Source organism: Triturus cristatus, chromosome 11 (assembly GCF_964204655.1).
Source record: "Triturus cristatus chromosome 11, aTriCri1.1, whole genome shotgun sequence".
NCBI classification, from domain to species: Eukaryota; Metazoa; Chordata; class Amphibia; order Caudata; family Salamandridae; genus Triturus; species Triturus cristatus.
Genome location: NC_140594.1, coordinates 1,100,991,231 through 1,101,006,761, shown reverse-complemented (window position 1 = coordinate 1,101,006,761; position 15,531 = coordinate 1,100,991,231). Strand labels below are relative to the sequence as shown.

The window sequence follows — 15,531 nt, the reverse complement described above, 5'->3', positions numbered from 1 at the left end:
TTATAGTTACTGTAGGCAACTATAACTCACGCGACCGTAATCCTCTGCTGATGACATATGTGTCTTTATGAAAAAAACAATATTTGTAATATATGTATAGCTAAAATTTAATGGAAGAAGACATGGGCAAATAAGTGTCTAAATACAGTATTAGCATCAGCAGAGGATTACGGTCGCGTGAGTTATAGTTGCCTACAGTAACTATAACGGGGGAATTTCATTGGTTTTTTATCAGTAAAATCTACAGCTAACTATAACATGTGTGAAACCTATGGTTTTTTCAGTGAATTTGCAAGGTTTTTTAAATGCTAATTCCTAACTATAACGTGTGTGAAACCTATGGTTTTTTCAGTGAATATATATATATATATATACACAAATTCAAAAAGAGGAGAGAAAGACTGAAAAGTGATAGAAGATGATGCAGTCAAGGTCAGAAACAGAGAAGGATATTGAGAAAGTCAGTCCATGACAGAAGTGTAAGGGGAGTCAGTGTGCACTCTTAAATGAAGTGTGTGTGAGAGATAAAGAGAGAGAAAGTAAGTGGGAAAATCAGGTAAAAAGACAGAAAGAGGATTAAGCTTAACTGAACATTGTGCAAAGATAATGGAAGAGAGTGAGAGAAAACAGGTCAAAGATAGGTAAAGACTGAAAGGAGTGAAATGTCTGGGAAAGATAGAAAACAGAGAAAGAAACAAAAGAGAAAATTAGGGTATGAAGGGTCAAAAGTGACCAATACTGAGCAGAGGCTGTCCACAGAGGGAGTTTGCCTGAAACAATGGACATTCACAGATCATGAATTAGGATATATGGAGGAAAGAGTAAGAGGCTCGGATAACAGGTGTCTAGTTTGAGCCGGTGGTTGCAGATGGGGCCCACTAGCACTCATTTTTTGGCACTGGCACTTCTGACACACAGCAACAAAGTGAAAAACACTAGAAGGATGAAGAGAAAGAAGATAAAAATATAGCAAAAAGACAAAGACAAAGCAGAAACTTGCATGAATAGGTTACAGGGGCAGGGAACATCTGATGGGAGATTAAAGTGGCATTAGGTAGCATTAAGACCATGCAGTCTTTGTGTTAGGCACACCAACATTCAATAGCACTGGCAGCATGCTTCTGAGCAAAACGTTGGGCCTCATCAATTATTCTTTTACAAATTAAGCAAACAGGGAAAATAGGAATGTTGTGTTGGGAGTAGTGTTTTACATGGGTATAGCTAGAGACCTGGAATAATTTCACTGAATGCAGTGTGGAAGCAGTGTTATTAAAGTTTCTAAACGTTGAACTTGATGTTGAGTAGAGTAGCTCTAAGAGCTTTCAAATACGAGCTATCAGTGCTCACATGCAGTAAGTAAAATTTACATTTTGAAAAAGTGTACATGCTTAGTGTTTGGAAACTGGGATAGCTGCCCCAGCTGTCTCTACAAGTTGTGATTAATTATGAAGCAGAAACCTATATTCAAAAGTAGTAAACCCAGTAAACATCCATGTAATGTGGGCAGCTAGACTTTCTATTAGGCCTCTGGTGATAAGGATGGATCTGTGTTATGGGTTCCACTCCCCAAGCCTTTAGGGTTACGTCATGTCTCCCTTAATTACATCAATGATACAGCCAGAAAGAAGAGATCTCAACTGTTCAGACACAAACTGGTCCAGCATCAGGGGTAGTTGACTACTTTTTTAATACCCATGCATCACAGCCCTTCGGCAGCTGCACATTGCGAACATGGTTTGAGAGAAGGCTGCAGCAGAACCAGTGTTGGAAAGTGGAGTATTATGAGGTGTGGGAGTTAGTCCTTGTCATGATACCCCTAAAGATGGTCCTTGAATTCACATTAATAAATCCTCAGCTCAATCCTGGTAGACTGGCAAAGAGCAGTCAAGCTTTACTAGAGGAACATGTGTTAAGCATTTCAGAGTACCAACATGGACGATAAGTAATTGACATGACTCGAGACATCTGGGGTCAATACTAATGAGCAACCGACCTGTCCCAGACTCCATCAGCTTCAGTTCCCTCCTCAGGCACCAGGGCATCTCTCTCAGGAAACCTCTACCCCTGGTCCTGTGACCTCTTAGAAGCTGTCTTAGCAGACTTCTTACCCTTTCTCTTTCTTTGGGGAACTTAGTCCATAGTTTCAGGATCCATGTTCTCATGACTTCCCTGACTTGCTGCCTAAGCTCTGGTAGTAACACACTCACTCAGGAAGACCCAGCATTTCTGCATGAGCCTTCCTCTCAATCTCTGCCCAAGCAGAAGTCTCAAGATCATTTCCAAACAGGCACTCCACTGTGATGATAGTTGAAACAACCACCTTCTTAGGGCCAGTAACCCCTCCCCATTTTAGGCTTACCAAGGCCATTGGATGGAGCTTAGTCTCGTTCTCAGCATTGGTAACCTGGTCACTGACACAAAGCAAAATTTAGTCTAGCGAAACCAGCCTAGCAGCCACCATAGTGACACTGGCACCTGTATCCCTCAGAGCCTCTACCTCAGTCCCATCGATTTTAGGCCTTTGTCTATACTTCTCCAGGCTTGGAAGCAAGACAGCCAGGGCTTCAATATCCATCCCACACAGAGAAACTAAAGTAGCCTCTGTGTTTCCTCTGGCCACTCCAGGGTACACCTCTACCCACACTCTTATATGAGCCAATCCTATGGCTTGTCTATAACGCGGGGACTTTTTGGAGCATGCTGTATCTCCTTTCTTATGACCTGCCTGATGGCAGTCATGACATAACCCAGAACCTTTTGCTGGATTCCAGTTTCTACCCTGATACCCCTTGTCTTTGGATTGGGAGAAGTCTCGGGGCCCTACCTCCTGATAATTATTTTTGGGGCCTTTAAAGAACTCTTTATTTTATGTTGTTTGTTGCTCACCTCCTTCCCCTGCTTGGTAGTATGTGAACGCTTCTTGGTGTCAACCCCACCTTGGGACTTCCTGGACACCCTGGTTCTGGCCCATTTGTAAGCTACAACTTAGAATCCACCAAATGTTGATTCAATTTCTCTGTGGTACAATTAGTTAAAATGTGCTCCTTCATAATTAAATTATAAAGCCCATCATAAGTGTCCACCGCATTGCCTTTTATCCAGCCTTATAGTGCTTTGACTGAAGAGTCTAGACAGTCCACCCATGACTGTTTTTGACCTTTATGGTTGTACCTAAACTTCAGTCTGTATTCCTCGGTAGTGAGTCCAAATCATTTATCAAGGTCTCCTTCATATGCTGATAGGGCTCAGCTACCTCCTCATTAAGAGTCAGAAGTATATTTCTGCCCATCACTGAGAATAACTCCCAAAGTAGAGAGCCCCGGTGCTGGTGTGCTATCATCCTTATTTTGCAGGCCCTCTCAAAGACTTCAAACCATTTGTCTATATCATCACCATCACTAAACTTAGGGACAATCCCTTTTCGGATCTTAGGGCCGAAGGATTCCTCCCTCTCCCTGGTGCTATTGTTGCTGCCACCGTCTTTGGGCCTAAGGCCAAACTTAACCCTTCTTTCCTCAAGGGCTAGTCTCTTCATGTTCAAGCTTTTTCTCCTCCAAGCTCATCCTACCACCTTACCATTGGGGGGAGGGGGTCTACTAGAGTGACTCCTGTCACTCACCACTGGTGAAGGGGGTCTGAGAAAGGTTAGAGAGCTGAGGTCTTCACCTTCTTCCTCATAGTTATCAATTTGGGCTAGGGCTTTATCCTAACCTTCTTCAGGTTCATCTTCTGAGGAATGACCCTCCCTCTCTAGTCTTTCTTCCTCATAGGAGCTGAGGAGCTTGCCAAGTTCCTCATTTATAGTTGTCAGATAGTAGCTAATGTCCCTTGCTTTGCACAACACCCTCCATGATCCTCAGGGCTGGGATGACTGCCAGATCAAGATTCTGAACAGTTTCTATTGTGCCTAACTTTTACTTAGTAGTTGGGACCTTTTTAAAAATGTAGAACTTTGAACCATTTCCTAACTTACCTTAGCATTTCTAAATGTACTATTGAAATGGGGGTCTACACAGGGCTCTAACAATCCAATTAACAAATCAAAACAATTCTGAAACAATTATTTTTGATGCTAAAGTCAATTAAGTGGATTTTTGGTGCAAAATCACTTATGGCCACGTGGTACTGCAAAACCCAGGTTCAGGATACCACCCACCGCTGTAACACCAATGTAGGAAAGTGGAAAATTATGTGGTGTTGGAATTAGTCCTCGCCATGCTATACTATCAAGATATTCCAAAGATGGTCCTTGGATTCACACTAATCAATCCTTAGCACGGTCATGGGAGAGTGGCAAAGAGCAGTCTAGCCGTCTAGAAGAACATGTGTTAAGCATTTCAGAGTACCAACATGGACGATAAGTAATTGACACAACTCAAGAGAAATCCAACACCAATTTATAAAAATAAAGTGTATTTTTATCTTAATTTAGACACCAAAATGAACGGAATTGCATACATACAACCGGAGTTAGAGTTTAGAAGTAATAGAAAATCAATGCAAATAATATAGTTAAAATTTAACATTGCGTTCAGTAGGAAAAACCACTAGAGACAATCGGTCATGTGCAGGTCGAGTTGCATTGTATCCTTGCAGGGCAAAGGTAATATCGGTCCCAGGTTTGTGCCAATTTGAGATTACCATGTTGAATGTAAACATTTTGGAAGAGAGCACAGGCACTGGGGTGTGGGTAGAAGACACCAGTGCACTATCAGAGTCTTAACCATCACCTTTTAGAGAAATATGTACGGGTGGGATCCTACAGAAAGCCCACTTTCCTACACCAGCATGCAGGAAACTCAAACACAGCCCTCTTGCTGTTTGCTGCTGAACATCTCTGTTGTCTCACTCAGACAATTGACTCTGACTGAAGGGGCAGCCTGGATGGGGGAGGGTCCATAGTCCAAAACAAAGATTAACTTCAGTAACAAGACCCTGGCCTTGCTACCTGAACAATCAGTGGCATTTCTGCAGAGCAGTGACAGGCTGCCAGAAGGTCGGCATACAGAGCACAGCAGGCACAGCCTTTTGCATGATATCAGGACAATCAAACGGAATGGCTGAGGGGGCACGGGGTCTACTGCACCAAGTGGGGTAGTGGTTGGACAGTGTGTTATACCCTTTGCGTGCCCACGAACACATATACACACACACACACACACACCGGTCCTGAATAACTTAGGGCCTGATTTGGCACCCGCTGTGGCCGTGGTCCGTCCGCCACATTATGACTTTAAAAGTCGATGTGGCGGAAGGCCACTGGCAGAGTCAGGTCGTTCCCTGACGGTGGCGGAACTGTGCCACAATGTTACGAGTTCCTGCACCGCCAGTCATTTCATGGCGGGAGCCCCCTCCAATGAAAAGGTTGGCGGTGCAGGAACAAAAGGGGCCCCACAGTGTCTCCATGCTCCTCCCACCATTTGTATACATTCAGGGGGGCACAACATGTGCCCCCCTGTCTGTATTCCCCCAAAGTTCCAGCACGGCATGGACGTCACCATCAATGCTGGAACTTTTTTGCCGTTCCCATTGCGGTGTCTGTTTTCCAGGCACCGCCATGGGAAATGCAAAGGACCGACTGCCTTATACGAGTTTAACTCATAATAAGGCAGGCAGTCTTTGCCCAGCTTTGGCGCAGCTGTGCTGGCAGAGAGCCGGTGCAACTGTGCCAAAGTCATAATCGGAACCTAACGTACTTACATATAGTAAAGTAACGAGTTTGGAGTCTCCGCACGTGTGGCAGAATCTCTGCATGGCACACTCTGCAGTGTGCCTTGCAGAATCAGCCCCGCGTGCCTTCTTTAGGAGGCTGGGTTATCCAGTTGTTTTTCTGTGTCTTTACAGCATGGTATTGAGATTTGTTTACCTTAACCGTACAGCTAACTTGTAATAAACCTTCTGAACTATAGTCGCTGATTCCTGGTCCTTATTGTGTAGCCAAATGGGTTACACTGTTAATTGAATTGATTGATTAACTTCTAACTCCCTTTACCTCTCAGTCGACGAAAAAGATCCACTGGATAACAATGGTAAGTTGGTTGGACCCGTGCTGGCTCAGCACCATTGCACAAAGCCATCTTGGGATGGTTCTCCTTTGGTTTTAAGAAATATTATTCAAGGGTGAGTACCACAAGTGTGCACAAGCATGATGGACATCGTTGAATGATTTCTCTTAAAATGAAAAAAAATTGCTGCTCTGCAAGTACAGGGATGACGACAATTGGGAGAAAGACATAGCAAAGCAAATATGTGTCTTGTGGAGACCTACTGGCTTTGCCAATGCATGTTTTAAGTTTAATGTATTTTTACCTTCTAGTATTTATAGTTTAAAGGTCACCTTTTTAAAAATAATTTTGTAAGACCCCCATAGATAAAATGTCCATATAGCCGAAATAAATACATTATTTGCTTACTTAGGGATCCATGAATCATCTGGATGTTCTCTATGTACAAAACATCTGCAAGAGAACATTACCGGGGGCAAAGGAGTAGTATTTTTCGATTATCACAATAAATGGGCTATGATATTTGTTAGTAAGATAAACAAGATTTTACAATAAAACCACAAAGTACTGAAACTAGTTCCGTACCTGTGAACAGTTTGAAAATAAGCTTAGTGAAATATGCAAACGCTACAAAATAAATGAAATAGTTTTGTACCTTAGATTTACTTCCTTTTTATTAATCCTCAATTTTTTTTGTGTCTTAGAATTGCAGAACCGGAGGAATGTGCTGGGATTGTGTCATTTCTCTTCTCATCAGACGCCTCTTACCTTACCGGAGAGACCGTCGTGGTTGGCGGAGGGTTCAAGACAAGACTCTAAAACAAATTCAACATTCACCTTTCACCCTTGCAGACATAAGAAGTAATTACACTGATGTTTGCACAGATTCCACTCACCTAATCACCGTTCTTGCACACCTCTGTGGAACTGCATCATGTACACACCCTTCATACCTATTGTCAGCATATTTGACCTTAAAAAAGCATTTTGCAGCCCCGGATTTATCCTGCATGTCAATCAAAATGTCAAATGTACATTGTCATTTCTGGTGTTGACCTTATAAATATTTTAATGTACTCCCAGTGCGCCAGATCTACTTAGTCCATAAGCCTTGTTAATGCTTGTGGCATGGTAATACATCAGTGCTTTCAAGGTGCAAATACTGTTATAATGCATATATCGTCATTGTGGTTTTTAATACTAGTTTGCCGGTTTGGTATAACGCGTCAACATTTGTATGGAGAGGAATGCTTACGCTCAGGCTCCTAATCCACCTTGAGGGATGGCAATAAACCAGCAAATCACCTGTCCATTGTATTTGCCAAAATTGAAAAAAAAAATAAGGGGCCCGATTCACAGAACTAACTTAAGACAAAATCCTAAACTTACTACCATTTTGGTATTCACAAAAGGCACTTACTCATTTTGGTATTCAAAAAAGGCACTTACTCATCAATGAGTAAGTGCCTTCTGTGAATACCAAAATGAGTAAGTGCCTTCTGTGAATACCAAAATGAGTAAGTGCCTTCTGTGAATACCAAAAGGAGTAAATGGTAGTAAGTTTAGGATTTTGTCTTAAGTTAGTTCTGTGAATCGGGCCCAAGGATTTCGTGTTTTATATTATGTATTGCTAAACATAGTTGTTCCTCTGGCCTAAAAAACCGTACGGGCAGGAGCGTAGCTTGGTCAGTAAGTTTTTTGGGGGGGAGCGGTGGGACGCCTTCAGATTTTCTATAATGTCAAAAAATACACTTTAGGACAAGCAGGGCTCATGAGAGGAGCTAAAGGAGCAGGTGGAAGGAAGACGAATGGTAGGTGTACTAAGTGAAATAAAACACAATCATTTGTAAAATAACACAGAGGGAGAGAGCGTGTGCGTTATTGTCTGTGTGTATGTAAACAATTTCTTGGGAAATCTAACAGACACCTCACCATACCAGCCTGAAAGCACCTATACCCAACTATTTTCTAGAAACTACATTTATCAGTGGGTTATACCTCCCCCCAGAGCACACGTGTGCAGGAGCACACGTGTGCTCCTGCACACGTGTGACAGATTTTGTATGACCGCGTTCTGTCTTTCACAGCCATCTCTGGTAAGATCAAGACACTTAAGGTAGTACTGCAGTTCAAGGGAATGGTCTAAAACCTGTGTTTTGTATGATAAAGTGCTATATTTACAGTCTATCACAATGTATTTGATGCTGCTATTCCTCTCCAAATGATTTTTATTAAAAATATAAGATTTCATCTTCCAAATGTTACTTGTTTAATGCCAGCATATATTATGTACCTACATATATTCTTTGGAATCATACTTTCTTAGCACACCCTACAATTTGACATTTATTAGGACATTGAAATGTTGAGAGCATCATTGCGGACAATGAAGTGAGCGACTCAGGGTCAATAATGGGTGGAAAAGGCCTTTGCTCCAATATTCTGTTGCTTTCCCTTTTCTCTCTTTTTATTTTAGATCATTCTACCCTCGGTGGATGGAAAGTTCTAATATCTTTATAGCCCTTCTGCCTCGGGCTAAACCAGTCGTTAAAGCCCTGCCCCTTGTAACGGCCCCTTTCCTGCGACTTAAGACTATAACTCAGGAAGATGCACTTCAACAACCATCAATCACAGCTGGAGGCAGAAGAACAATAATGCAATATTATTCACCTGGTCGACTGGGCCTTGCCCCAGATGTGTGATGTAATAGATAGCATTTTAGCAACAGTTTCACGCTATCTAGCAAGGAAAATGCAGAATATTCTGTTAATATGTGTACCATATAGTTTTTCCATTTACATTGTACATCCAATGCCACTCACATACTATCATTTGGTGTCACATTGAGAAAAGCTCTCTAAGTCACTGCAGCTCATACGAGAAGTATAAGGAAACATTCCTATTAGTGCACAATTATAAAAATACAAAACCAACAACATGACCTAAGCCTGCATAACATGAAAACATCACAAGTCCTTGACTTTAATTGGTGGGACTTCTGCTTTATCAAGCTGTTTCAGATAAGCAGGTAGTCAAGTCAAGGTGTATGTTATTGTGTCATTAAGCTATTCATATCAGTGTATATCAAGGTTGAGTACACATCTCTCTCAACACATTTACAGTCACAAATATGATAGATAAGACATTTCCTTTATTACTAATCTACATTCTTGTTGCATGCAAACCCTTCCCATCCCATTCCTTTCTGTAATTTTTCCCCTGGTGTTTTAATGGGCTAAGAAAAACACACAATCTGGCTTTGAGGGGTAGGTGGCAGGGGAGGAGATGGTGTGGCCCTTAGTTAGATGGAGGAGTATTATTATTATTTTTTACATGTTTTTATTAGGGTTTTGCATATATTACATCATATGAAACATTCACAGATATGAGCCTGAATCGCTGTATTGTAACATTCTGGGCCATTGGGAAAGACATAGTGTGTGGAAGCTGTAGTCCAGATGGAGGAGTATTATTAGTTCATGTCCTGTAATAATTGTTCACTCCCTCTATTGGTCTAGTGGAGTGGATTACTGCTCAGGTATTGCCCTCCTGCAGCAATCTCCAGGAAGCAATAAACTAGGAAGAGGTGCCATGAGAAAGGGATTAACACCTCTCCCATTTAGTTTGATCCTTCATGGGTTTAGCTCTGACCTGGAGTGCCAATCTGAGGGCTAGATGTAGAAGCACTGCTTGCAAAAAGCTTGTAACAATTTGTGACCTGCATTCTTGCGACCAGTGCGGTGACAAATTAACCACTCAATAGGAATCGCAGCCATTATAGGGATGGTGACCTGATATAGTCAGCAGATCACGATGTCTGTGAATGTTTTACAGTAAAGTAGTTTCTGTTTTTTTCCAAATGCACACAATTTCCTAAAAGGAAAATAGGATGTGCTTAAAAAAAATTGACTAACATTCTTCACCAGTGGCAGTGGTCTATAGGACCTCTGCCAGTTCGTAAAAGTATTTTTTTACTTCATTCGCAAAGGCGAAGTGGTCTCTTGAGGACCCCTTACCATTTGCAAATGGCTTACCATTACATATTGATAGTCGGTAAAGTATTAATGTTTTGCAACTGGATTTCAATCTCGAACCATTAATACATACCAGGTATTTGTTATTGCTTTGCGACTGAAGAAATTTGGAATTTGGATGGGGCACCCTTAAGACACCCATTCCAAATACCAAATTATATTGGCCTGCAAACCTGAATTGCTGTTCGGTGAGGTGACATTTTTCTGAATCACAATTATGTTTTGAACATACCAAAAATGCATTTTTAAAAGCTCAAAGGCCATTGTACATCTGACCTACAGTTAGAGCAGTCAGAACCTTTAGACTCCACCCACTTGATGGCAGGCTGATATCATTGAGATAAAAAAACATATCTTTGGATGCAAGGGAAGCTCTTCTCTTTCAGCATGTGGTGGGAACCCGAGAAGGGATTCTCTTGGGTGGTAATAACGTGTTTATATTTTCACATTCATATCACTGTTATGAATTTGACCAGCATAAAGTGATTCGAGACATTTGCAAAAGAGTTCATAGCAGAACCTGCATATTCAATTATAAATGCATACAAAATGTAAACAAGCAAGTCCAGTAGGTTTGGCATTGACAAAGCAGGAAAGCTATTGTTTCAGTTTTTTGGTGAACATATGCAATTATGCAATATCCGTAGTTGGAGCTAATGTATGCCGTGCTTATGATGGGATTGGGAGGGAATCGCATGGGATTGTTTATGTATATCCAATGACTGAGAATGTAATCAATGTGGCTGAGGCTAAGCCAATCATGGATGCTCTCTACAGAATGTACACCTGTTGTGCAAAAATGAATAACTAAAGTTAATTAAAACAAATGTATACAGTGCTTAGTTTGAGCTTGTGGTTACCGGTGCTTAGCACTGGCACTTAATTGCCAAAACTGGGTCTTATGACAGTCTGCCACATGGTGGCCCCTTTTGTGGTTTTTAGAGATGAGCACAGCAACAGTTGTTTATTAATTCAATATACATTAACATTAGTAATACCAGCCACCCATGACATTCCTGTAGCTTTGAGGGCCTGGAATAGTCTGAAGTGCCACACTTGAAGGAGTGTGATATTCATGGGTGTGTTTGTACTGTCACCACCAGCACTGGCCAGGGCAATGGGTGGTGCAAGCTGCAGAGGCTTCCTGATCACAGCCCTGGCACTTATTTGTTTACATTAATCTAACGGGTTTCAGCTTCAAATTGCCTTATTCATAGATACACAATCACGTGTCCCTAAGCCTTCGATATACAATGAAGTCTAACAAGCTGCTTGTTCCTCGTGATTGTACAAGATGTTGCCACACTTTTAAAAAATAATTATCAGTGCAACCTTCTCCTGAGTTCGCAGAAGGTGGCCCAATGCTCCTTTCGCCTTCCTTGCTCACCACCGGAATTCCATGAGTATGTTGCTGTATTAAATCTCATTGGGCTCCCAGACTTTTTCAATGTAGCACCAATATCTCCATCAGGGAGTCCCCGACCACAGCAGGGCAGCTTATCTGTGCGAAAAAACGCCCATTCATTGAAAAAACCATAGGTTTCAGGGACGTTATAGTTAGAAATTAGCATTTAAAAAACCTTTGAAATTCACTGAAAAAAACATAGGTTTCAGGGATGTTATAATTAGAAATTAGCATTTAAAACACCTTAGAAATTCACTGAAAAAAACACAGGTTTCAGGGACGTTATAGTTAGTTGGACATTTCACTCGTACAAAACCAGATAAATCCGGCCGTTATAGTTAGTTGAGCTGACTATAACTCGTGCCCGGGGTCAGTGACATCACTGATGACATCTCAAATGACATCACTGATGACATCATCCAATGACTGTGTGTTTCTGTAAAGTTTAAATATGTCATGTATATATATATATATATTCACGTAGCGCTGGGGGTCCGCACCGTACATACGGGGGCTGGGGGTACGCTCCGTACATACAGGGGGCTGGGGGTACGCTCCGTACATACGGGGGGGCTGGGGGTACACTCCGTACATACGGGGGGCTGGGGGTACACTCCGTACATACAGGAGCTGGGGGTACGCTCCGTACATATGGGGGTGGGGGTACGCTCCGTACATACGGGGGGCTGGGGGTACGCTCCGTACATAAGGGGGGGCTGGGGGTACGCTCCGTACATACAGGGGGCTGGGGGTACGCTCCGTACATACGGGGGTGGGGGTACGCTCCGTACATACGGGGGGCTGGGGGTACGCTCCGTACATACGGGGGGCTGGGGGTACGGTGCGTACACACGGGGGGGCCTGGGGGGGTGGTCGGCGCGTACCGGGCACCTGTTTTGACATCTACATGGTTGCTATGGGAGTTCGCTCCGGACGGTCTTTTTTCCATACAGTTGTACAATCGGACGGATGGGACGGATCGTACTTGCGCATTCGGACTTCAGTTTTCCCATTTGTACATAAAAATGTCCGGGGACGTGTCGGAGACTTTTTCCGACCTGAGGACGTGTGGGGGAATTTTCTCAATGCGATTCGTATGGACTTTTTCCCATATGAATCGTACTTGCCAGTTTGTACGGGACTTGTACGATTCGGTCGGAAAAAACTCCAGATACGATTTATACGGGGAATATTTTTCCAGGATCAGAATCGGCCCCTTAGTCTGTAGTTTTTCTGAAAGAAGAATTGTTATTCGTTGATGCTCAATTTAATCAATAGCTTCAATGTTAACTGTTTCTTGATTTTCCAATTTCATAAGCTCTCTATTAAATATTAAATGTATAACACTCTTCCACTGTAGGCATTAAGTAAACTATAGACTTTTTTTCTTTCATCTTCTTGTACATTACTTCTGCTGGTGTGTTTTCATTTGTAAACAAGTTCTTTAGTAGACAACTTTGAAAAGCTTGTTTACCATGTTTGCTTAGAACACCAATTCTTACATCTTTTAGAATATTTGCATAATCTTCATCTCTTGCTTGTCGCATATTGTGAGTGAGTTCTTTATATTCAGAATATAACCACAGATTCACATTTCCAATATTTCCCAAAGATTTCTTAGTGTCTTCATGTAGAAGAGTTTTAAACACTGGTTCTCCTTTTACAGGGGTTAGTTGTAGCAGATCTCCAAATAGAAAGAAATGTTTTCCTCCAAAGAGAATGTCGTAATCTGTTTTTAATACCTGTTGCATTCTTAAGTGTACAAAAGCAAGCATTAAGTTTGAGACCATGCTCACCTCATCAATAATTAAAAGTTTCATTTTCTTCAGCACTCTTGACACTTCAGAAAAAGCTTCTCCAGACAACTTCTGATATTCTAATTTATTATCATGCTCAACTGGTAACATCAGTAATCTATGCAAAGTAACTCCTTTAACATTGTGTGCAGCTAATCTAGTTGGAGCTGTTACCACACAACATAAATGTGAACCAGTAGGTTTTTGAAGATATCTGGTCAAAACTTTAATTAAAAAACGTTTACCTGTCCCAGCTTGACCACTGATGTACATCAAAAGAGGTTTAAAAGATGAACACACACATTCTTTTTTTCATGCAACAAACCATGTTCTATCTGTTCTCTCACTTGCACATATATTTATTTCTGTTCAACATTTACTTGTTCTTCTAAGTTTTCCAATGTAATATTCTCCTCGTGTGCTTGTTGCATTGCAATTTCGACATCATACATAGCAATCGCTGCTTCATTTTACAGTATTGGTTGTCCAAGAGGAGCTTGACTACATGGATCACTACTTTGACTATCTTGAGAACTTTCATTAGCTATTTCAGCTGTAATAATTTTCCTGTTCAACTTTATAATTCAACATTTTTAAATATGTACGGATAGTTGTACATGCAATGCTATCTTTACATGCATTAAAAGAATCTTTGTAGCAGCCAAAGTCTCCAAGTAATTCACTTTCACTACGCCATGGTTTAAAGAGTTGGAGAAGTGCTAAATAGTAAAATTCTCGCTAATCTTGAGTTTCACAACTGAGTTTCTTGTGGTTTATAAGATTACCCTTTGCATGTTTTGCAGGCAAGACCTAAACTTACCCAAATAATTCCTTGTGACTTAGAATATAAACTTGAAGAGCACAAGCGGTCTGAACATTCATAGGATCCAATTTCTCGGTGGGAAACCATTTTCAAAGTAAGGCTGTACAATCTTTTGCTAAGGCTGTTCTCTTGTGCAATTTCTTCCCACATTTGTTTCATCTCTGTTTTTTCTGATTTTGTTATGTACGATGTAACATAACGTGCAACATCAATTGAGTTATCTGCAACATACTGGATGTCCATGTTCGCATTCCACTTTTTTTAAATGACTGGATTGTAGTCATTGATATACTTTGACACGTCTGTTCTTTTTAAGTTGTAGGTATTCTTTGGAGATTTCCGAGTTAGTGTGTGCCTTACAGAAGGAAAAAAAGAATTTGCTCTTCCTTTACAAATGACTGGACGTGGAAAACCAAACCGACATTTGGTGTAATATTTTCCTTTAGACTTGTATTTTCTTCTGCATTACTTTCCACAACGGTGAGTTTGGAAACATAAAACTTGCTGTCTCAAGCTTTTATCTCTTTCTTCTCTTGGAATCTCACATGTCACATACTGTTCGATGAAAGACAATACTGTTTCATCAGAATCAGTTCCAAATTTAGGTGTATCCTTGATCCATAGTAGCATATGTATATGAGGTGCACCTCTTGCTTGGTACTCCTTTCTCCAAAAGAAATTGGTAACTTCTCCAAGAGGTGGATTCTTTTTATTGCAGATAAAAGACATCATAGCTTGAAACCTATGATTAAAATATCTGCACACATTTACAGGATCCAATGAACACAGTTCACCATGAGTCTTTATTTCAACATTTTTTATATTGGAATTCGCTTCTCTTAGAAACTCAAGCAACTCTTCCCATGCATACTCTGCACAGCTAAGTGTGACAAACCATGTTGGTGTACCTAAGTTCCGTAACATACACTTGAGTTTTCCATGAAGACGATACCCCTACTCATTTGTTCCACGTTGACATGCCATCAAATTGATTAACTGTGCTTTTAAATTTTCATCTGTTTCTTGAACTTTCTCGACAAATTCTTTCACAGAAAGAAGTAATTGATGAACTCCAGTTTTAAGTATGTGGTTTACTGCATACGACAGAGAAGACAGATCACTTTCAAACAAAAGGTAAAATATGTATGAAATGGACTGTCGAAATCTAGGATCTTCAGAATATAGTCTTGTTGACTGATATTCTGAAGCTGGAATCCATACAGGTCGGTCATCATATCGTCCACCTTCTCCAGTAGGAAACATCTGTGGAAAACAATGAGCTTCCAAGCTTTTCTCCCATACACTAATTGGAGTTCCCTGTGCTTTTTTCATTTGAAATAACTCAATTCTGCTTCCTATTACTTCTTTTGAATGCAAAGGACATATTGTTAATGTTCATAAATCTCTTCAGTCCTTGACTTGTCCACTTTCTCTATTTGACCACTTGAAATTTCAGATTCATCTTCTA

The 15,531-nt window shown here is 41.0% G+C and overlaps 1 protein-coding gene across 3 annotated transcripts in view; it reads left to right on the top strand.

Annotated features, from left to right (window-relative positions):
- Positions 1-8,264, top strand: part of LOC146786070 (dehydrogenase/reductase SDR family member 4-like) — a 227,943-nt gene extending 219,679 nt beyond the window's left edge. For all 3 annotated transcript variants that reach the window (XM_085635496.1, XM_085635497.1, XM_085635498.1), the window contains one exon: positions 6,710-8,264. In XM_085635496.1, the coding sequence (XP_085491622.1) occupies positions 6,710-6,824 (115 nt within the window). In that variant the 3' untranslated portion in view covers positions 6,825-8,264. The remainder of the gene's footprint in view (positions 1-6,709) is intronic.
- The last annotated feature ends 7,267 nt before the right edge of the window (positions 8,265-15,531 follow it).